The following is a 24,653-nucleotide window of genomic DNA, read 5'->3' as shown; positions in this document are numbered from 1 at the left end:
TGATTGTACTAGTCAATGGCAGGCCCTGAGCTTGAGGAAGACACTAGAATGTCCTTCCCTGTCATTTTAGGACTTCTGAGATCCTGGACCTGGAGGATATAATGGTTTATTTTCCAGACTATGATGATAGGGAAAATTTGGATTAATTAGTTGCATATTCTGTCTTCTAATTTTGTCCCAGTCCATACATTTAGGTTTGGGTTTGTGACAAGATTTCTATTATAACTGTGAGGGCCTTTCTCAAGGTATAGGAGGCATTTCCACACCACTGTTTCAAACAGTACTCAAATGTACTTTTATTTACTTCACTATCTGTTTGTTCATCTGAGCACGGAGTATTTTATCTGGATCAGGTTCATCTGATAATTCCAAAGTGATTTTTCCACCCCTACATGCTCCAAATCCCTTGCGTTAGGAGTTTTATTTTTCTGTCACCGGTTTGTTGGCTCATTTTTCTCAGAACTTTGTTTCTCAGAGCAAGAATGACTCATACCCATGCTAAGTCAGCAGGGTGGCCAGGAGAGAGGGAAATGGAGTCAAACCTGGAGTTTATCCATGTTAGGGATGATGGTTCAGAGAGAAATGCTGTCGGACAAAAGATGAATTGGTGGCCAAGGCATAAAAACCACAGGGTTCAGACAATTAGAACAAGGCATGATGAGAGCTGGCCTGGAGGTGAGCCAGGCACAATGAAGCTCCAATGCCCATTCTCTCTCATAGCACCTGTTCTTCGTTTTCATTGTATTTACTACAATATATCACTGAGTTTGTGGAAATTTGCTACAGCAACTTTAGGAAACTAATACAGTGAGTGATCTGGTAAATGTGTCATTTCTATATACTGCAGGAATAAATTTACTTTTCTGTGGAAATTGTCATACATGTTGGTGGGTGTTTAATTTGGAACAAGCTCCTTTGTGGAAATTAGTTTGACTTTCTTTAGTAAAACAGAAGCTAAGCATATCTCACGACCCCATAAACAAACCCTAGTGTACATGTATACCAGGACATGTGTATAAGAATGTGTTAAAAAAAAACACCCACAGAATTCAAGTGAGTACATTTGAAGACCCAATTGACTTTATTAGATGACATATGAATTGGGCAGCAAGTAGAAAGGCGCTATGAAGAGTTGAACAAAATGGAAAGGTTTTATAGACAGAAAGAGGGTGGGGCAATGGAGCTTTTGCAAAATAAAAGAAAGGATTGTTTCAGGCCAGGTCATCTTTTATTTGAGGGGAAAGGGAGTGGCAGGGGTCTCATGAAAATGATCTTACTAGTGCTAATCAGGATACTTTTGATTAACTGCTTGAAGTTCACATTCCTAGAGGAGGATTTGGCAATTAGGTCTTGGTTTGCTGTCATGGGGGCAAATGACTCCATTTTGGGCTTATTCTTTCTTTTTTAACAATTCCCCCCTTTTGATCAAACAGCTGAGATGTGACAAAAAATTAAGGCATTAGTGCCACTCTCAGCTACCACTCTCTAGTTCTTGCAGCTTTTGCTGATGCTTTGTGTGGTATTCGTAGGTCATGACATGGTGCTGAATCTTGGAACTCTCACAGGCTGTGACCCCTGGCCCACAGCTTTCAAGACTGTCACTTTCTCTTCCCTCTCAGGTACTCCAGTCCTAGGGAGGTCATTTGCTGAGTAGTTAGCAGCTGTGAACACGCATTTACACTTCCCCAGGAGTGCTGAACCAGGTACAGCAGGTAGTGTTGGCCACAGCAGACACCTCCTTGCTCAGCAAAAATATAATAGAAGGTTATTCTATTATCAAGAACAACTTTGGCTAGAGAATGTAAAGATTGGGATGGGGGGTGAGGGTTAGCTATTGCTTTCACAGCAGATTTCTGCCTCATTTGTATTTATTCCTAAACCAGGGAAGTAGGGACCTGCCAAAGGTCCTTTTAAAATTTAAAGTGAAGCCTCCTGTAAGTACTTTCTAACTCAACAATGTAGATTCAGAGAAGTTGACCAATGAGGAATCCCAGTTCATTTGTGAAGTTAGGGTTACAGTTAGATAATCTAAGAGGCATTGCCTGGCTGTGTGCTATGGCAGAACTGTGAGTAGACTCATTTTTCAGGAATTTCTGCATATACCTGTTCAAACCAGGGGTCAGTTAGATTTTTAATGCATATGGGAAGAGAATCTCCTAGCCTGAAACAAAGAGTCATCCTACATGCCTTGTAAAAATGGGTGCTGCTGTTGAGGACTCTTAATAGGTGGAGGAAAATCTTAGCTTGTTAATTATGTATAAATTGGAATCTTTGATAACAATCCAGCAATCTGAAAGGTCATCCTCTTAGTAATGGCCTGCGAGATGCATGATGATGTTAGCTTTCCAGGCCAATGCTGGAATAAAGGAAAGTAAAAGAAGGCAAAAATGTTCCAAATTTATTGAAGTGGGAAGTCTTGACCCTTTGTCTTGAACAGAAGCACTCTAATTGATGTCAGCTCCTTCTCTTCCTCATCAGTTTGATTTGGAGGTCTCCAGCGTCTATACAGGACCAGATGTCAGGTAGAGCCTGATGCACATCCACAGCTCAGTTTTGTAGCAGGAGCACTTGGAAAGGTCCTTTCTAATGGGGCTCATGGGCTGTCTTCCTCTCATGATGCTTCTGGAATACCAGCACCAGGCTCTAGAGCCTAGACTGTAATGAACAGGAATCTTTGAATTGGGATCTGGTAAGTCTTCTTTAACCTGTTGACAATAGAATTGTATTATAAGACATTAAAGACTTACAGTAGCTGGTCATACTAGCATGGGCAACAAGGGATCAGCAGATGGTTGTATCCCAAAGCCCTGACTGTTCATTTAATTTACAGACATTGTTTACCCATCTTAATACTCTACTTCTGGAGCACACTGTTACCATGTTATAAGAGCAATAGGATGGCAAAAGTCTGGCAATGAGGGATCATTTTTGGCAGGTCAACTTTGAACCACTAGAGCCACATTTCTGGCCCTACAGAGATTTGCAAGACAAAGATAGTTGTTTTCAGTTCCCCAAGAACTGGATTGCAGCCTGAATAATATCAAAGCAATGACCCACCCATCCACTTATTGTTGGAATGGTTCTTTTCTAGTTTTAGCATAGGGGCAAGGTGTTAAAAAAAAATTCCTACCAGGCTCTGAATATCAGCTTCCAATTTGACCAAATTTGTGATCAAAGGTTATTAATTCCTTTCAAATATCTTGTCAGGTTTTAGTCAGGACAAACAGTAAATATTTCTGTTTCCTGTTTGCTGTTTAAGAGAATAGCATAGCAGTTTTCTAGAAAATCTCTCAAGAGTCCCATCAATTTTAAGAGGGGCTCCTATGTGGCCCTCCTTTGAAGGTAGGTGTGAAGGCATTGGATAATTTGCAAAGGATCTTGAGGAAAATTTCTTCTCCAGTGTTCCAGTTGATTACAATTAAGACATCAATTTCTGGGCCAGTGTTTTGATACTGAGGAGATTATAATGTGGAGGCCTAAGGTGTTGTTTTAGATACCTTTCGTAGCTTTAATTTTTTATTATTAGCATTTTGCAATGAATCTTTCAATGAAGGCACTTTGGAGTATAAAGGCTTTTGTAAGTTTCTGCATATCAATTAAAGTAGCCATTCCATTTCTTTATGTTTAACTGGCATCCTTTGCTCTCAAGTGCATTTTTTAAGTGAACATTTTTGTCTAATTGGACCATTCCCTATAATGACCATTGTTAATACTTTGCCATTTTGCTAAATATCTGCAGTTTTGGGGACTATAGTTGTCAAATTTTTGGATACAAAGGATCCTATTCCCCTTAACCTTTATCTGTAGAAAAAAAGACAAACAAATTTGTGCACCTAAATATATCAGCAGTAACCAAGAGATATTACTGCATCCTGGCCAAGAAAAGGCCCTGTGGACACCACAGACAATTCCCACGGAACCATGGATTAGGGAAAGAATTGAACCAGAAAATCATAGGAATGGGACTGTGGACTGATTCCAAACAAATAGAGAATTGTAACTGCTACCACACCAACAGTTCCCAACATGGAATCTGGGAGCAGAATCAAGGGCCAGAGTTTTCCACTACTAGTATATTGCCATTAACCAAGCGATGTTACTGAGTCCTGGCAATTGTGGTCTGAAAGGCTAGGGGCTTGGTTCTGGGGAGAACCCCTCAGCCAGCTCAAGCAGACCTACCCAGTAAGGGAAAGCCAATTAAATCGGAAGCTTAAATGCAAAGAGAGTGGAGCTCAAAACTGAGAGGAACTTACAGACAGCCCTGGAAATGGTGGGAAAGACAGTGAACTCAAAAGGGTTCCTGGGTACCACACTCATGTTTCTCTTCCCTGATGCCACTGGAAATCTCCTTTGATTGCATCACTGCCCCCAAATCTGTCATAAAACAAAATTTAACCAAGTAAATTTAAAGATCTAATTGGCTTTATTAAGTGATTCATGAATCAGGCAGCACCCCATCTAGCAACTAGAAGGGTATTCCAAGGAATGATACAAAATGGAAGGTTTTTATAAGAAGAAAGAGGGTGGGGCATGGGAATTATTTGAAAAACCAAAGAAAGGTTGGTTTTGGGCCAGGTCATCTTTTTTAAGGGGAGGAGGGTAAAGAGAATGGTAGGGTATTATTATGCAAATTACCTTACTGGTGCTAATTGGGAAATTTCAGATTAATTGTTTAAAGTTCACATTCCTGGGAGAGGTTGCAGTTAAGTTTTGGTTTGCTAACATGGGGGTAAATGACTCCATTTTTATAGCCCCCATTTATTGGCCTGTTATTTCTTTTTAAACAAATGTTAACAATAGTATGCTATATAATAAAAGGCTAATATGCAAATTGACTCAACGGTGGAATGACCAGTTGCTATAAACACACTGACCACCAGGGGGCAGATGCTTCACGCAGGAACTGCCCCCTGGTGGTCAGTGCGCTCCCACAGGGGGAGCACCGCTCGGCCAGAAGCTGGGCTCACGGCTGGCGAGTGCAGCAGTGGTGGCGGGAGCCTCTCCAGCCTCCGCGGCAGCACTAAGGAGCAGTGAGCCCAGCTGTAAGGAGCAGTGAGCAGGTGGGTGGTAAGGAGCGAGGGGTCCTGGACTGCAAGGGGGATGTCCAACTGCTGGCTTAGGCCTGCTCCCGGGGGCCTAAGCCATCAGTTGGACATCCCCTGAGGGCTCCTGGACTGCGAGAGGGCACAGGCCGGGCTGAGGGCCCCCCTGCCCCGAGTGCATAAATTTTGTGCATTAGGCCTCTAGTTCTTCATAACATCCCTAACTTAGGAAAAATTAAATTGCTCGGCAAGAATAAGTGAATTCTCAAAATCATGCTGAGTGAAAGAAGCCAGTCAAAAAGGTATACATACTCTATGATTTTCATTTATGGAAATTTATTATCCATAAGTTAATCTACGTAATCCATGATTTATAATGACAAAAAGCAATTGATAGCTGTCTGAGGGCCAAGGATGGAGAGAGGGATGGACTGCAGAGGGAGTACTGAATCTTTCGGGAGTGGAGGAAATGTTGTGAATCTTGGTTTTGGCAGCAGTTTCATGGGTATACAAGCAGTATGAATTAAAAACTTGAATGTAAGACCTAAAAGCATAAAACTCCTAGAAGAAATCACAGGTGGTGAGTTTCTTGATGTATGTCTTAGTAATAATTTTTTAGATTTGACACCAAAAGCAAAGGCAACAAAAACAAACAAGCAAACAAACAAACAAACAAATAAATAAGTGGGACAACATCAAATAAAGAAACTGCAAAACAAAGGAAACCATTGATAAAATGAAAAAGTAATTGAATGAAACATATTTTCAAATAATAATTTGATTAGGTACTAAAACATCAAAAATATATAAAGAACTCATACAACTCAATAGTAAAAAAAATCTGATTAAAAATGGGCAGACAATCTAAATAAATTTTTCCAAAAAAGGCATAAAGACAGCTAATAAGTATATAAAAAGATGTTCAACATCATTAATCATTAGAGAAATGTCAATCAAAACCTCACACCAGAAGTGGATGCTGCACAGACATGCTCCCAGGAACAAACTGATATTACAACTAAAATACAGAAAAACTTCTGAATAACCAACAGAAAACTCACAGGAGAGAACCCTGACACCTGAGGACTGAAAGTGGAGACTGCATAGAGATTGGTAGGAGGGGTGGAGGCGTGAAAGGGTGGTGGGGCGCCCACAGATAGCAACTGAAGTCCTGGAGAGATACTCAGACTGTGGGGGTTGCCACTGAGAACTCTGGGATCTAATCCTCAAGATGGGCTCCCTAGCAGAGAGCACCAAAACTGAGGTGGGTACCCACATAACATCTGGCTGTGAAAAGCATTGGGGTGCTGTCTGCCAGAGAGTAACAGCTAAAAATTCAGGCACCCTTTTAAAGGGCCAATGCACAAAATTGCCCATGGAGCCATCCACCTTGTGCTCTGGCCGAGGAAGGGGGAAGTGGACTGGAGCTGTGAGAGCAGAAGCCAGGACTGGGGACTTGTGGCATAGAGCTCAGAAGGCAGACATCCCAAGTTTCCTGGGCTGAGTCATTCCCTTACACAGCGGAAGACATCTTTCACACATAGACATTTGTCTTGACTGGGGGGAAGACAATTGACACATCCTATTAGAAAACACCTTGCCCTGAGGCCACTTAAAAGAATAAAAATAACAATTAGCCTCCAGGCAGAAGCAACTGCCCCACCCTGTTGAAAAAAAACCTCTCACCACACCTGAGGACAATTGCCCAAGGGCAAGTCAAGTGGAATCCTGTCAGTCTGTAGGAAGAGAAGATCTCTGGAGGCTTTGAGTCTTTGCCTGATTGAATTAATCAGAAACAGCCTTTAACACTGTCCTGCACTAGAGATTGAGAGGTGTAGAGAATCTACCTAATACATAGTCACAAAACCAAATAGAAAGCCAAAGTGAGAAAACAAACAATCCCCAAATGAAAGAACTAGAGAATTTTCCAGAAGAAGAGGTAAATGAAGCAGAGATAAGAAATTTATCTGAAACAGAGTTCAGAGTAATGATGGTAAAGATGCTCAACATCATGAAAAAAGATACAGTAACTATGAGATAAAGAATGACGTAACACAAATAAAGAACACATTGGAAGGAATACATAGCAGATTTGGGGAAACTGAGGATCAAATAAGTGAATTAGAAGACAGAGTTGAAAATATCACTCAATCAAAGAACCAAAAGAAAAAATATTTAAAAAATAGGAGGACAGCTTAAGGAAGCTGTGAGACAATGTGAAACATAACAATATTAGAATAGCAGGTGTGCCAGAAGAGGCAGTAAGGGTGAAAGGCATAGAGAAGGTGTTTGAAGAAATAATGGCAGAAAACTTCCCTAACCTGGTAAAGGAATAAAATCACACAAGTTCAGGAGGCACAGAGAACCCCAAACAAGAAGAACCCAAATAGGCCCATGCTCAGACACATCATAATTAAAATGCCAAAAATTAAAGACAAAGAGAGAATCTTAAAGGCAGCAAGAGAAAAGAAAATTGTTACCTACAAAGAAGTTCCCACAAGGCTGACACCTGATTTCTCACCAGAAACTCTACAGGCCAGGAGGGAATGGCATAAAGTACTCAAGGTAATGGAAAGCAAGAATCTGAGACCAAGATTACTATATCCAGTAAGGCTATCATTCAAATAGATGGTCAAATAAAGAGCTTCCCACACACAAAAAAAGGCTAAAGGAGTATATCACCACCAAGTCAGCATTACAAGAAATGTAAGTCAGCATTAAAGAGATTGCCATAATGAGAAGAAGAAACAGAGAGAGAAACCTAGCCATACAGAATTAAAATGGCTATAAATAAGTACCTATCAATAATAACCCTAAATGTAAATGGACTAAATGCTCCAATCAAAAGGCATAGGGTAGCTGAATGGTTATAAAAACAAGACCCAACTATATGCTGTCTACAAGAGACCCACCTCAAAACAAAAGACACACATATGATAAAAGTGAAGGGATGAAAAAAATTTGCCATGCAAATGGAAAAGAAAAAAAAAGCTGGAGTAGCAATACTCATATTCGACAAAATAGCCTTTAAAATGAAGGCCATCACAAGAGACAACAAAGGTCACTACAAAATACTAAAGGGGTCAATCCAACAAGAGGATATACCCCTGGTAAACATATATGCACCCAATATAGGAGCATCTAAATATATATAAAAACTTCTAGAGGACTTTAATGGAGAGATTGACAACAATATAGTCATAACAGGGGACTTTAACACCCCTCTGACTTCACTGGATAGATCTTCCAGACAAAAACTTAACAAGGACATAGAGACTCTAAAGGACACACTGAATCAGATGGATTTAATTGACATTTATAGAACATTTCATCCCAACGCAGCAGAATATACATTCTTCTCAAGTGCACATGGATCATTCACAAAGATAGACCACAGGTTAGGACACAAAGCAAGTCTCTACAAGTTCAAGAAGATTGAAATCATATCAAGCATCTTCTCATATTACAGTGGAGTGAAATTAGAAATCAACTACAGTTAAAACACCCAAAAACATTCAAATAATGGAGGCTAAATAGAATGTTATTAAACAATGAATGGGTTACCAATGAGATCGAGAAAGAAATAATAAAAACTTCCTGGAAACAAATGAAAATGAACACACAACAACCCCAAATCTCTGGGACACAGCAAAAGCAGTCCTGAGAGGGAAGTTCATAGTACTACAGGCATACCTCAAAAAACAAGAAAAATCAGCAATAAACTGTTTAACCCTACAACTTAAAGAACTAGAAAGATAACAACAAGAAGAGCCCAGAGTAAGTAGAAGGAAGGAAATAATAAAGATTAGAGCAGAAATAAATAACATAGAGACTAAAAAAACAATACAAAAAAAATCAATGAAACCAAGAGTTGGTTATTTGAAAGGATAAACAAAATTGATAAACCATTAGCCAGATTAATCAAGAAACAAAGAGAGAGGACCCAAATAAAGAAATCAGAAACAAAAATGGAGAAGTAACCACTGACATCACAGAAATACAAAGGATTGTAAGAATATACTATGAACAACTATATGCCAACAAGCTGGACAATGTGGATGAAATAGACAAATTCTTAGAAAAATACAATCTCCCAAGACTGAATCAGGAAGAATCAAAACACGTGAATAAGCCAATAACAACTGATGAAGTAGAAGCAGTAATAAAAAAAAACTCCCACCAAACAAAATCCCAGGTCTGGATGGCTTCACAGGGGAGTTTTACCAAACATTCAAAGAAGAACTAACACCTATACTCATGTTATTAAACAATGAATGGGTTACCAATGAGATCGAGAAAGAAATAATAAAAACTTCCTGGAAACAAATGAAAATGAACACACAACAACCCCAAATCTCTGGGACACAGCAAAAGCAGTCCTGAGAGGGAAGTTCATAGTACTACAGGCATACCTCAAAAAACAAGAAAAATCAGCAATAAACTGTTTAACCCTACAACTTAAAGAACTAGAAAGATAACAACAAGAAGAGCCCAGAGTAAGTAGAAGGAAGGAAATAATAAAGATTAGAGCAGAAATAAATAACATAGAGACTAAAAAAACAATACAAAAAAAATCAATGAAACCAAGAGTTGGTTATTTGAAAGGATAAACAAAATTGATAAACCATTAGCCAGATTAATCAAGAAACAAAGAGAGAGGACCCAAATAAAGAAATCAGAAACAAAAGTGGAGAAGTAACCACTGACACCACAGAAATACAAAGGATTGTAAGAATATACTATGAACAACTATATGCCAACAAGCTGGACAATGTGGATGAAATAGACAAATTCTTAGAAAAATACAATCTCCCAAGACTGAATCAGGAAGAATCAAAAAACGTGAATAAGCCAATAACAACTGATGAAATAGAAGCAGTAATAAAAAAAAAAACTCCCACCAAACAAAAGCCCAGGTCTGGATGGCTTCACAGGGGAGTTTTACCAAACATTCAAAGAAGAACTAACACCTATACTCCTCAAACTATTTCAAAAATCCAAGAGGAAAGAACACTTCCAAACTCTTTTTATGAGGCCAGCATTATCCTAATTCTAAAACCAGATAAAGATACTGCAAAGAAAGAGAATTACAGGCCAATATTCATGATGAACATAGATGCTAAAATCCTCAACAAAATCTTAGCAAATCGCATCCAGCAATATATTTAAAAAATCATATACCATGATCAAGTGGGATTTATTCCAGGGATGCAAGGCTGGTACAATATTAGCAAATCAATAAATGTAATACATCGCATAAAAAAATTGAAAGGCAAAAATCACATGATCATATCAATAGACACAGAAAAAGCATTCAACAAAATCCAACACCCATTTTTGATAAAAAGCCTCAGCCAAGTGGGAATAGAGAGAGCATATCTCAACATGATAAAGGCCAAATATGACAAACCTACAGCCAACATCATACTTAATGGGCAAAAACTAAAACCATTTTCCCTAAGAACAGAAACAAGACAGGGATGCCCAGTTTTACCACTTCTGTTCTACATAGTACTGGAAGTGCTAGCCATAGTGATCAGACAAGAAGGAAAAATAAAAGGCAACCAAATTGGAAAATAAGAAGTACAACTGTCATTATTCACAGATGACATAATATTGTACATAGAAAACCCCAAAGACTCCATCCAAAAACTATTAGACTTAATAAATGAATTTGTCTTGTGCCAGTACCAAGCAGTTTTGAGAACAGTGGCTTTGTAATAGAGCTTGATATCTGCAATTGAGATCCCACCTACTTTGTTCTTCTTTCTCAGGATCACTGCAGCTATTCAGGGTCTTTTTTTTTTATTCCAGATGAATTTTTGGAGAGTTCATTCTAGGTCTGTGAAATATGCTGTTGGTATTTTAATAGGGAGTGCGTTGAATTTCTAGATTGCTTTGGGTAGTATGGACATTTTAATGATGTTGATTCTACCAATCCAAGAACATGGTATGTTCTTCCATCTGTTTATGTCTGGAGAGGATGCAGAGAAAAAGGAACACTCATGCACTGCTGGTGGGAATGGAGACTGGTGCAGCCACTATGGAAGACAGTATGGAGTTTCCTCAAAAAGTTAAAAATGGAAAGCAGAAACATCAATCAGAAAGGATATATGCATCCCATCTGTTCATAGCAGCACAATTTACCATAGGTAAGATTTGGAAACAGCCTAAGTGCTCATCAGCAGATGAATGGATTAGAAAACTGTGGTACATCTACACAATAGAATACTATGCTACTGTAAAAAAGAAGGAATTCTTACCATTTGCAACAGCATGGATGGAACTGAAGAGCATTATGCTAAGCAAAATAAGCCAGTCAGAGAAAGATAAATATCACAAGATATCACTCATTTGTGGACTATAATGAACAACATAAACTGATGAACAAAATAGAGCCAGAGACATAGAAGCATCGAACAGACCGTCAAACCTAAGTGGGTAGGCTGGGGGAAGGGAGAGTAAGAGATCAACCAAAGGACTTGTATAGATGCATATAAGCATAAGCCATAGACACAGACAGTAGGGGAGTGAGGGCATGTGCTTGAGAGTGGGAGTGGCTGGGGAGAGGTCAATTGGGGGAAAAGGAGACTTATGTAATACTTTAAAGAATAAAGAATTAAAAAAAATAGAATCAAATTTTGTTGTTAAAATGTAAAATAACAAAATGTGAACAATACACCAGAGGGTTCAACAACAAATATAATCAGATAGAAGAAAGAATCAGTAAAGTAGAGATATAACCTGTGAAATTATTGATTCTGAGAAAAAAGAAGGAAGAATGAAAAATGAATAGTTCTTATAGTCCTTATTTGCAGATGACATGATATTATACATAGAAAACCCTAAAGACTCCATCAAAAAACTACTAGACTTAATACATGAATTCGGCAGTGTAGCAGGATACAAAATTAACTCCAAGAAATCTATGGCATTTCTATACACCAATAGTGAACTTACAGAAACGGAGACTAAAAAACAATCCCATTTGCCATCGCACCAAAAAAATTAAGCTACCTAGTAATTAACTTAACTAAAGAGGTAAAAGACCTCTACTCAGAAAACTACAGCACGTTGAAAAAAGAGAAAAAGAAAAAGAAAAAAGAGATAGAGGAAGGCATAAACCAATGGAAGAATATACTGTGTTCATGGATTGGTAGAATCAACATCATTAAAATGTCCATACTACCCAAAGCAATCTCTAGATTCAATGCAATTTCCATTTAAATACCAACAGCATATTTCACAAACCTAAAACATACTCTCCATAAATATTTAATGTTTATTGCATGTAATGCTATATTTAAAATGGTTTTTCTTGAAATTTAAAAAAAAACAAAAACCTCACAATAGTTAGAAAGGCTATTACAAAAAAGACAAGAAATAATAAGTCTCAGTGAGAAAGTGGAGAAAAGGGAACCCTTATGCACTATTGGTGGAAATGCAGTTTGGTGCAGCCAATATGGAAAACAGTATGGGGGTTCCTAAAAAAATTAACATAGAACCATCACATGATCCAGCAATTCAACTTCTGAATATCTACACAAAGAAGACTAAAATACTAATTTGAAAACATATATGCACCCTCATGTTTACTGCAGCGTTATTTACAATTGCTAAGACAAGGAAATAACTTAAGTGTCCATCGATGATAAAACCAACTTTTAAAGGAAGATAGAATTAGGGGAGGAGGTTCCTGTATGAGTAAGGGCAAATCTCAGAGAGAGGGAAGCTGTGGGTTATCAGTCAACATTCACAGCACCTGGGGAAGAGGTGCATTGGCCAGGTAAAGGGGTCCTGGGTGGGACACCAGCAACAACCATTACACCACCTTTCCTCCGTTCCATGTATTTAAGTTTGGATTGATTCCATTCCCCTAGGATTTGGGGGAGGGAGCAAGAGAGAATAAGTTCCAAAATCCCTAGTCATGGTCATAGCTTCTGGGATAAACTTGTGACCTAAACAAGCCCAATCAGCATCCTCTTAAGGACATTCTGCTAGATCCAACAGAGAAGATACTCTGGACAACATAAGCTGGAGCTGCTTGTGGCCACCTTTCCTGGCTGCATTGAAGGAACCTGCCTATAATAGGAGAGGATATCAGCAGGCAAAAAATCTGAGCCAAAATAAAGTTGAAGAGAGAAAGAGAGTGGCCTGAAAATACTGATTGTGCCTTTGGTCTCAGCTGGGCCAAGGCTTTTCCATTCTGTAATGCAGTGGTTCTCAACCTGGGGATCGTGACCCCTTTGGGGGTCGAACGACCCTTTCACAGGGGTCGCCTAAGACCGTCGGAAAACACATATATAATTACATATTGATTTTGTGATTAATCACTATGCTTTAATTATGTTCAATGTGTAACAATGAAATTGGGGGTCACCACAACATGAGGAACTGTATTAAAGGGTCGCAGCATTAGGAAGGTTGAGAACCACTGCTGTAATTTATCAATTAAGAACATTTTGTTGTCTAGAACAGAAAGTCTGACTTAAGGAATAAAATCAACTCAAGGAATAAAAAGGGATGTGAGGAGAGGAGAGGGAGAGAGAGAAAAATGACTTATTGGCTCACATAACTGAAGAGCCCAGGAGCAGATTTGTTTCAAGGGTGGCTGGAGGGGCCTGCCTGACCTCACCATGATCCATCTCTTGGATCTACTTTCTTAGGACTGGCTCCATCTTTGGGTTCAATGTGAATTAGACAATAAGCTGAGTGACAGATATTCTGGTTTCCTCAAAATCTACTTACTCCGTTTAACAATAGTTCCATGATTTCTGAATCAAACATCCAAACCTGGGTTCTCTCTTTCTTTAGGATAAATTATTTCTGAGTACTACCAGTTCTTCCCCATCAGTTCTTTCCTCATGATCACTTATACCAGAGCCTTAGTGTAGGACAATTTGGGTTCACATTGCATCATCCTGCCCCAATACAACAAAAACGGTAGGTCACTAGTCTACTGCTCTCATAATTCTTTTATCTTCTCTATATTCTCATACTATCTTACTTCAGTACGCTTTCTTTTTGGTTCTCCTAAAAGTTATTAAACTTCTAAAAGATGATGCAAACTTTTCCCTTCTTCCCAAGATAATACACGTAAACTGTTTAACATAGTTCCTGGCACATGGTGGGCTCAAGAAATAGAGATGAAGATGATGATGCAGCAACATCTCTTCCTTACATAGGTTTGGGAAGATTTGAAAATTGTTTCCAATGCTTAATACCCTAATGTAAGATTTTCTTCATATTTCACTGATGTTTTCTGCTACAAATAAACCAGTGCTAGTAAGTTCTGGATATAAGCAATTACTTTGAGAGAATGAAAGTTTTTAAAATTCTCATTGATCTGCCATCTTGTTTCTCTAAGTCTTGCTACAGTACTTTTTTTTTTTCATCCAAGACTGTTTAAACCCTGAGAACATTCATACATGTTAATAATCTGCATGGCTGGTTTGGACACAGATTAAAAAAATAAATAAATAAATAAAAAGCAATCCTTTTCTTTTTAAAAAAATTGATAGAGTCTCAAACTCTGATGAAACAGATTTATTTTTAATGTTTAAAAAGCAATCCTTTTCTTTTTTAAAAAATTGATAGAGTCTCAAACTCTGACACACTAAAAGAATTCAATAAATAAATTTAAAACTAGAGAAAATATTAGTAAATCCTAAAAAAAGAGGACTGATTTGATTGTTTGTATCAGCTTTTTAAAAATGGAATAGATGATGTTTTCCCATCAAGTGGACACAGCTCACTTGTTCTTACAGAGGTTGTGAGGTCTGAAGCCTGAGGGCAAATACGTGATGTGTACAGTTAAAAAGTGGCAAGTGGACTGGTGGAAACAGCATATAACTGGTAGTTTGTGCTACCAGTTCCATACCCTGGCACATTTTAAACTTCACATATATGCTTTGGGTTGCAAATACAAATTTAAGAAATTCATATCAAATTAATTATTTGATAGTCAGGGATCTGGAAGCAAATAGCCCCTGCTTTCCGTTCTGTGTCTATTGTCTCTCATATCTGGAATTAACCTTTGCCCTAACTCATGCTGGGTCTGTGATATAGAAAAGGATCTTTTCACCTTGGTGACTAAATCAAAGACTGATGTATAATACTATTTTTAGTCTTCTAGCTATGGCAGATCATCTAGCCTTTCCAACATCATATTCTAGGATTTCTTTCCTCTCATTCAGATTGAGTACAGAGAACTCCTGTGATCTACCTCTAGTAGAGCAACTCCCTTAAGTTTCCATTTCCCTGTCATTTGGATTCACTTCTGTAGTGGAGTCTACTCGGCCATGCCCCTGGTCTAATGAGCCCAGGCACCAGGATCCACTCTGGAAATGTCAGAAGGCTTTGCCTAGTTCGGCTTCTTAGAAATGTCATGCTTGTGCCAGTTTCCTAACTGATTTTCCTGCCTCTGATATACACACTCCTCTCCCCCACAAACCATCTTCTGTATGAGAGCCCTCTAAAATGGATGTCTTTCAAAATCTTGGCTAGGGATCCCTGCCCCCCTCCCCCCTTTTTATCTCAACCTGACTGTTTAGAATTTTATGTTCTATTTAGCAAGGACAGAGCTCTTGCTAAATATCAACAGAGGAGTAGAGATTTGGGGAATGTCTGGAAATAATCTTACAAAGGGGAGATAAGGAAGGTCTTAGAAAGATGGCTTTGGCCTCAGATAGTAAAAATGGAAAAAGTCCCCTGGGCTGAGATGCTGAAAGGCTTCTTCATGTGATGCTGATGTAGCAATGATTGTAGGAGCATTTGTGGCTTTCATCAGGGTGTGCAGGGACTTCTGGTCTGAGAGTCATATGAAAATCCACACCCACCCCTATTACTCCATGATGACTTCCTGTTCCAATTCTCTCACTACTAATGCTCCCTCATCACTCTTAACCCCACTCTAATTACAGGTTTGCTGGGGCTCCTCTCCTCTCCTCTCCTCTCCTCTCCTCTCCTTTTTTCATTTGTATAATCCTCATATCTTCTAGATTGTCCTTGATCTCGTGAGGTATGTATGTTTTATTAAGCCTATTTATACATAAGGAAACTGAGAATCAGGGAGATTAAGTAATTTGCCTAAGGTCACAGGCCAACTATAACAGTGTCAGGTCTATCTGACCCAAAGTCCATGCTCTGGCTGTGTTACACTGTGCTGACGCCCACTTCCCAGCTCTTCCAGGGAACAGGAAGAACAGAGGGTCTGAGTAAGGTGGAAAGCACCTTGGTCTGAAGATTGGGAACCTAAGTTCTGTTCATGGCTCTCTTTGGTGTTTGGCGAATCTTCTCTTTGCTCTCATTTGCCACAAAAACAGAAAAAGAAAAAAAAGGATACTTTCTACATGTCTCCCATTTCTAATAGATTGTTAGGACAATTTAGTGATTTTTTACTCTGCACTCTATACATTTAGCAAACCCATGAGTTCACAGCTTTTAATCTCAGAACAATGATATACAATTAGGTTTTGGGAAGAAGCCACTCTGCCATAAGCTATGAGTAGCACTGAGCTGGCACCACTGTCAGGCCAGAAACATACTTTCTGAAATAAGTTTGTGTATATTTTAAAAAGGTATCTTTTCATAATAAAAACACTTAAAAAGTACTGGGCACTCTCATCTCTATGTTATACTTGTTTATAAAAATACATTATTGTTCTTGTGTGTATACGAATAGGAAACAGTATGATTGGTGCCAGGATGAGGAGGAACACACACACACAAACCTTTTCTCTCCTTTGGCTCCCAAAATTCTGACAGCCAGACTTCTACCTTCCAGGCAAAATACTGCAAAACTACCAGCCTAAGAGAAAAGACCTTTTAAAGATGGTTTCCTAAAAAGGCTCACCAGATTCCTTTATAATAAAGCTAAAGTTAATAAGCTAATCCATAGATTCAGATCCTCCAAACAAATTTTTAGCTTCTCACTCTTACTCATGAATAGACAATCAAAGTTAATCAGACATCACAAGGAGCCTCCAACATAGATGCTATAGACCAGTGGTTGTCAACCTTGGCTGCACATTAGAATCACCTGGGAATCTTTTTAAAATCCTGATTTCTGGGCCTCATCCTCCGGAAATTCTGTTTCTTTGTTACTAATGTTGTGGCCCCACCCCATAACAAAGAAACAGAATTTCTGGAGGATGAGGCCCAGAAATCAGGATTTTAAAAAGATTCCCAGGTGATTCTAATGTGCATCCAAGGTTGAAAACTACTGCTACAGACCAAGGTAAACAAACAGGAAGAAAAAACTTGGAGGATACAGAGACAATACAGGAAAAAATAACACTTAAAAACCTACCAATATCTTCAGAGAGTTAAGAAATGATACTGAAACAATTAAGGACAGGCTCCTTAGAGAAAGAAATATTCAGAGAACAAAAAGGAGCTCTTGGAAATGAATATTTGATAGCAGAAATTTAAAAATACAACAGAAAGTTTGGAAGATAAAGTTATGGAAATCTTTAAGAAACAGAGCAAAAGACAAAAAGATGGAACAGGACAGAAAGTCAGAGAGTTAAGAAATGATACTGAAACAATTAAGGACAGGCTCCTTAGAGAAAGAAATATTCAGAGAACAAAAAGGAGCTCTTGGAAATGAATATTTGATAGCAGAAATTTAAAAATACAACAGAAAGTTTGGAAGATAAAGTTATGGAAATCTTTAAGAAACAGAGCAAAAGACAAAAGGATGGAAGGGGACAGAAAGATAAGAAAATAGAAACATCAGCCTAGGACAGTTGTCGGCAAACTCATTAGTCAACAGAGCCAAATATCAACAGTACAACGATTGAAATTTCTTTTGAGAGCCAAATTTTTTCAACTTAAACTATATAGGTAGGTACATTGTTATTAACCTAATTAGGGTACTCCTAAGGCTTAGGAAGAGCCACACTCAAGGGGCCAAAGAGCTGCATGTGGCTCACGAGCCACAGTTTGCCAACCACGGGCCTAGGAGATCCAACACTGAAATTCAATATCCTAGAATGCGGATTAGAGAAATAGAGAGGTGAAAAAATCAATGAAACAATTCAAGAAATGTCCCTAGAGTAAAGGATGTATGTTTTCAGATAGAAAGTACCACCTCAGTGCTAACCACAGTGGTCATATAGGCATTTCATTACAAAATTGAAGAACAATGAGATAGACAGAAGATCCTAAAAGCTTCCATATAAAAAGATAAGGAGCCAGAATATCTGTAGATACTTATAGAGCAAGACTGGAAGCTGGAGACAATGAAAAGAATTTCTAACTCCAAATTCTATATCAAGACAAATGATCAATTAAGTAGGAGAGTAGGATAAAGATATTTTCAGATACACAAAAATCTCATTAAATTTACTTCTCATATATCCTTTCTCAAAAAGCTACTGGTGGATATGTACAACTGAAGTGAGGAAGTAAGTCAAGAAAGACAAATATATGAGATGCAGGTAATAGGAGATCCAGTTTAGAATGACTTATTCACTAGACCTAGGGTATAACTTGTTATGATTGGAGCACGTTCAAAAATTTGTGTCTAAGGACAGTGCAAGACTTTGTATATGTTTGTATTTTTCCTCCTGGAGTACACAGGTGGCGATGATGAAAGCCAATGGAACCTCACTTTTATTATAAGTTCCACAAGAATGCTGGTATATGGATGAGACTGAAAACTGATACAATAAAGAAGTATGTTTGTAATCATCTTAACAAGAGCCTTATGTTTATGTTGCTTAGGTGTAGAATAAAACCAAGCCTGAATGAAATATATAAAACATATGGAACACATAAATAAAATAAAAATATACACATATATGTGTGTGTATATATGTATATATGCACTATATATACACATAGACTCATACACACTATATATATGTATATATGTATATACATAGTGTATCTATGGAAGGATACATAAGAAGCTGGAGATTAAACTCGCCTCTGTGTGGTTAGGGAAAAAAAAAGAATGTGAGAGAGATCTTCTTTTCTCTATTTACCTCCTTGTTCCTTTTTTAAAAATTTATTTATTTATTTATTATTGTTTAAAGTATTACATATAGTATTACATATGTCTCCTTTTCCCCCCATTGACCTCTCCCTGTCCACTCCCCCCTCCCAGAACATGCCCTCACCCCCCTAGTGTCTGTGTCTATTGGTTATGCTTATATGCATGCATACAAGTCCTTTGGTTGATCTCTTACTTCTCCCTCCCGCTGCCTTGTGTCTTTTGATGTTTTGGACAAAATGCAGGGTAAGAGAGAGAGTAGACTGGGGTCATTTTGGTTTTGATTGTCAGTTCTTGGAAATAAGAGCCTGGCTGAGAAAAGGAGTGGATGCTGAAGCTGGAGGGACTTTGCCTGGCCTGGTTATGACCAAATGTGGCAATACAGTGGAGGTGGCAGTGGGTGTTGAGGGAAAGGTCGGAGGGCAGTAGTCAGAGGTGACTGTGCTTTCTAGCTTGGGTTAACACGTGAAGGCGCTGAGTGGATGAAACTGGCTTCAGAATGGTGGAGGGAGGAGGGTGAATTGCAAAAGGATAGTAAGTGGCAGGGGTGGAGGGGGAGGCAACAATTATAGTTCACTTCCCCCCTGACCAAAAACTCATTTTCACTGGCCACATCATTTGCCTTATGAGATGATGAATGACTTCTGGAAAAATCAGTGGCGGGTCCTCTGCAGGCACTATCTTGGGTGACTGAGCTAGTGTAACAAAAGATGTGGTGTAAGCACTCACCTGCTGTCTCTTCTATGGCCAGAAAACATGGGGCTGGGAAAGAAAGGAATGAGGGGTGGGGATAATGCTTTTAAAAAGTTTCCCCAGCTCTGCCACTTACTAAGTTGGAGACCTGGGATAAATTGCTTTGACTACTCTGTGCCTAAGTTTCCTTATCAGCAAAACAGGCATCATATCCCAATACTGATATCACAGGGTCATTATGAGGATTAAGTGGGATAATACATTTAAAGGTTTAGAGGAGTCCCTGTTACAAGGTGAACCTCTTTTAACCTTACTTGGCTTTCTTTTCCCAAGACTTGGAACACAGAGGTCTAGATAATTTAATATACAAAGGAGGGATTTTTTAAAACCAGATATTAATATTGAATGAATAAGTATTAATGTTTCATTCAATAGCTAAACAAATAGTTTTGAGGTTCTGTCTTAGTTTCCTGGGATTCGTTGGTGAAGAGGTTAGATCACATCCCTGCTCTCACAGAGCCTAGACAGTTTCCCCCCAAATTTCCCTACATTTATTTATTTATTTTTAATTGAGATATAATTGACATATAATGTATTAGTTTTAGGATTACAACATAATGACTTGATTTATTTATATACTGTGAAATGGTTATCACAATAAGTTTAATTAACATCTATCACCATACATGGTTACAAATTATTTTTTCTTCTGATGAGAATTTTTGAGATCTACTCTCTTAGCAACTTTCAAACATAAAGTACAGTTATATGAATTTATTTTATAGTAATGTATTTTTAGAAATACTTTTTCATTAGCCTTTGCTTAGTGACTATACAAGCACATAATTTTAAAATTACACAGTATAAAATTTTATAAACTGAAAAGCAAGTATCCCTTCCTTCACTCTAAATTTCCCAGTTGTCTTCAGAAACAACCTGTCTTAACTAATCTTTTATGTGTTATTACTGAGATTAACATATAGAATTATATTAGCTCCTCTTTCTCATACAATGGTTAGGGGAAAGGGAAGAGGAGAAGGTTTGGGATGAGTCAGAGGCTTCTAGCTTGGGTGACTGGAGAATGGGGCTACCACAGAGACGTCAAGAGGAAGTATATTAGGAAGACAGAGGGAGGAACATCAGACTACAAGCGCTGAGTAGTACTCCGGAAATAGAAGCCAAACATAAATTTTTACATCGACTTAATGAAAATTTATTGAAAACTTCTCTGTACAAAACTCTAAGCAAGATGCTTAGAGTCTAAAGAAGGCAGGAGCAGGATAGAGCACACAAATGGCAATTTCACAAGGACAAGCATGGCTAGCACGGCTGTCTATAACCCTCTAGGCCGGCTCTACAGAACTATTTCTATAGTGTGAGTCCCCCAAAGTCCTCTTTAGGTTCGAACCGAAGCTGCCCCATCTCTTAGTGATGTTGCTTTAGAGCCAGGGTCTCTTAACTTATTTTTACTGGGTTAGTATTTTTGTCTCTTGGCACCCAGTTTTCTTATTGTTGAAAATGATGCTCATAGTCCTCAGACACAAGTTCACTAGCACTGCTCTGGGCTGGCCAATATGTTCTTAGGGCATCTGTGGGCTAAGTCAACTTCTGGATGATTTGCATGCTGGTCAAACTAATTTTATTCCAGCTCTTTGTCTCTCAGCCATTAGTTGGAAAAGTTCGAAGTCTCCTTCCATTTATCCCACGATCAAGATGATAGCTCTCTACCCCAAGCTCTGCTTTCAGCCGGATAAAACATCACAACCACCTGGTATCATCGAAACCCCTCACTGACCACCCAGGAAACTACTGTCTGTTTTAAGTCCATTTGGACAAACTGTCCATCTGTGGCTTGTCCCCAAGGCTTGTCGAAGGACGGGACAGACTGAACATTCATGTGCATCTCTGTTGGTCAAGATCTTTCTCTTTTCCCTCTCTCTCTTTTTTTTTTTGAGTATTGTGATCTCTCTGTTGGTTCTTGCACAGTTGCCCAGGCCACGATCTCAGTCAGTTTTTTCAAGAAGAGAAGTAGGGTTCACGAGGCACGGCACTGTCCTGCTTTATCCAGCGCTCTCTCCTAAGGCTTATCAATCGCGTGCTGGTCACATGGATCTTCCTTAGTGTTAGCAACAGCCCATATAGAAATGGCTCCAGGATCCAGAGTGCTGCCATCTCCGTCTCTCTTAGTCTCCCAAATTTTGAGTTTGTCTGCTTTCCTTACTGACCCTGACAGAAGAACAACAACTCCTTGGCAGAGGGTGGACATTTCTCAAAGCACATAGCTACATTAGTAGAGTACATTTTTTATATTTCAAAATGTTAATATTAACACTATAAAGCCATAAAATATATAGCTCCCTCTCACACTGAAGAGGTAGGTGTTCAGTCATAGGTATACAAGATAGGTTGTGGCATTACCTTAGAATTCAAAGTAGATAAAAGTCACTATTCCAGGTAGTGGGAGCTCTACAGAAAGCACAGTTTGTAAAATTAAGAAAAGAGGCCACGTCTGACACAGAAGGCATTAGTCCTAAACATTAGGATCCAATCCAATCCAATCCAATCCAAGTGTGTTCTGAAAAGAAGCAGATAAAATCTGCTCCTGGCATAGGGAGCCGAGCTGGCATTATAAGGAGGCTATTGTGTATAGAGGGAGTCCTAGAGCCTCCACTATTATTTATGGTAAAATTTTCTCACCTTCTGAGAAGGTTTAGAGAGACAAAAAAAAGTCAGCCAAAAACTTGAAAAGGAAAGCGTATGTATCATAGAATTTGTACACTTGAAATCTACATAATTTAATAATCAATGTCATTCCAATAAACTTAATTTAAAAAGGGAAAAAAGAAAGAGGAACCACCCACATGGTATAAAAAATAGTCAAATGGACATTACTCTTTAATTAAAAATGTGTAGCACTTTTGTCACCTGAGTCTGTCTTTGAAATGTTGACAATACACTGGGCTTCATTAGATCTTTCAGGTACACGGTTTTCTACTCTGGAGAAATAGAAAAAAGAATTAAGTCAGATTTCACAGTGGAGCCACTTCCTTTTCTAGATTTCAATGACAGGGCCAAATATAGGGGACATTGCAATAACAATGAGGAAGAACAAACTATTGAAGAGAGAGGTGAAGTGTCACCCACACTTTTTTCAATAGCTACCCTTTATTTTTGTCTGGGCCTGTCCCTGCCCTAGGCTGAGTCCCTGCCACCTTCACTCTGTAGGCTTTTCTGGACTATTTCTGAACTAAGTCTGACAGGGCAGGCAAGATCTCAGGACCCTGACTCACCATCCAGGACCCCTAGACTCACAGTGGCTGCAATATCCATATAAATGCTGGGCACTCTGGGTCCCAGGTGCCCTTGGGTCCTAGCTGTGTCTCTGTGACCAGGCTCTTCACTGAGGGCTGCTTTGAGCCCACAGCCATGCCGCCAGAGCCTTGATATTTTTGACAAGCTCAGTTCCTCAGGAGGGACGGAGGTATGGACAATCTAATTATACCATGTGGTGAAAGGACTGATCACCAGGAATCTCCATGCATCCCTTCATGTATTCATTCAATCTTTCAACAAATATGTATTGAGCACCTACTATATGCCAGGCACTGTTCTGGTTGCTAGCAGCACAATGATTAGTTTAACTAATATGATCCCTGCTCTCTATAGAGTCTAGATTTATAGAGTTTAATAATATGTAAATATTGTTTCTTTATAAAGAAAAAGGACAGGTATCCACATGACACTATAATGGGCTGACATAATCTAGTTTGGGATGGGTTTTAAAGAGAGTGCTGCTTGAATCAAGATCTGAAGAATGAGATGAAGAAGTGGCGGAAGAATATGCCAAGCAGAAGGCACAGCAGATTCAAAGACACAGAAGCTAAATGGAACGTATTATCATTCCTCGTTTATTCATGTATTCATTCCACACATGTAGGAAAGCCACTAGTCAGGCACTGTGCTAGGTACTGGGGTTACTGTGGTGAATAAGATGCAGCCCATGCTCCCCGCGTCAGGCCCTTTTGGTATTGATTGTTTACTTGGCCATGACTGAGCATTGTGCATTGGACTCCCTGCCATCCATTTACAACTAGGACATTTTCCTCCTGGTCCTATTAGTTTCGCTTTCCTTTCCCTCTCCATTAGTTCATGTTTGTTGGAGTCTCAGCAGGCCTCAGATGTAAGTCTATTCAGTTATAGACCCTCTGGGAATCAGACCTCTTTCAACAATGTTATAGGGTCTGGACTCACCTTTCCTTGGCCTGTTCACTCTCTTCCCCTTCCACTCTGATGACTTCTGAAAGAGAGCAAAACAATCTCAGAAAATGTATTGCCCATTCATCCTAAAAAAGGGAAAGTTTGAAGAGGCTCCAAAGTCCTACTCGGAGAAAAATCCTTGTAGCCTTACATGTGAAATAGACGGTTACTTGATGCAATTTCACGGGGACTGAGAAGGAGCTCCTTGCATCCAAAAAGTAAATGCCTTTACTTGCTCACTGTGCCTTAAGTTCTAATGCTGGAAATAGGATTTTCACTTACAAATCTAGTCTTTGCTAAAATAAAAATACTAGTGGGAGGGGGAACACATTTAGTTTTAGCAATCATTTAGTGATCAGACAAGAATGTCCAATCCTTTTCTGAAAATAAGACTTAGGAGGAAAAGGAAATCTTGAAGATGTTAATGCTGAAGTGGGTTAGCCAGTGGACACTACCAACTACACAATACCGCATGGATGGACCCACGTGAAAAATCTCCAGCTGGCTAGATCTCCCAAAGCCTGAGTTGCTACTGGAATGGACTTACTACTGATGCAACTTGGAGTGTAAAGTCCTCTAGGTTGACTGCTGTGACAGTGCTATCGTCCCACTTAGAGCCTTACAGCAGGGGTTGTTAACCTGGGTGTCCACTGAGGAATTTA

General features: G+C 38.9%; 1 protein-coding gene across 4 annotated transcripts in view; it reads right to left on the bottom strand.

Annotated features, from left to right (window-relative positions):
* Positions 1–1,068: 1,068 nt before the first annotated feature.
* Positions 1,069–24,653, bottom strand: part of CD86 (CD86 molecule) — an 84,476-nt gene continuing 60,891 nt past the window's right edge. For 2 of the 4 annotated variants that reach the window (XM_014546998.1, XM_005875375.2), the window contains exons 6-8: positions 23,986–24,031; positions 22,660–22,730; positions 20,924–21,960 (exon numbers count right to left, since the gene is read on the bottom strand). In XM_014546998.1, coding sequence (XP_014402484.1) covers positions 21,812–21,960; positions 22,660–22,730; positions 23,986–24,031 — 266 coding nt within the window. In that variant the 3' untranslated portion in view covers positions 20,924–21,811. Of the gene's footprint in view, positions 2,706–4,253; positions 4,375–20,923; positions 21,961–22,659; positions 22,731–23,985; positions 24,032–24,653 lie in introns of those variants that run through there. The other 2 variants (XM_005875374.2, XM_005875377.2) reach the window with 2 other exon arrangements.

Source organism: Myotis brandtii, unplaced genomic scaffold (assembly GCF_000412655.1).
Source record: "Myotis brandtii unplaced genomic scaffold, ASM41265v1 scaffold46, whole genome shotgun sequence".
In the NCBI taxonomy this organism is placed as follows: domain Eukaryota; kingdom Metazoa; phylum Chordata; class Mammalia; order Chiroptera; family Vespertilionidae; genus Myotis; species Myotis brandtii.
The sequence above is the reverse complement of the archived record's forward strand: the minus strand, read 5'-3'. Positions and strand labels throughout refer to the sequence as shown.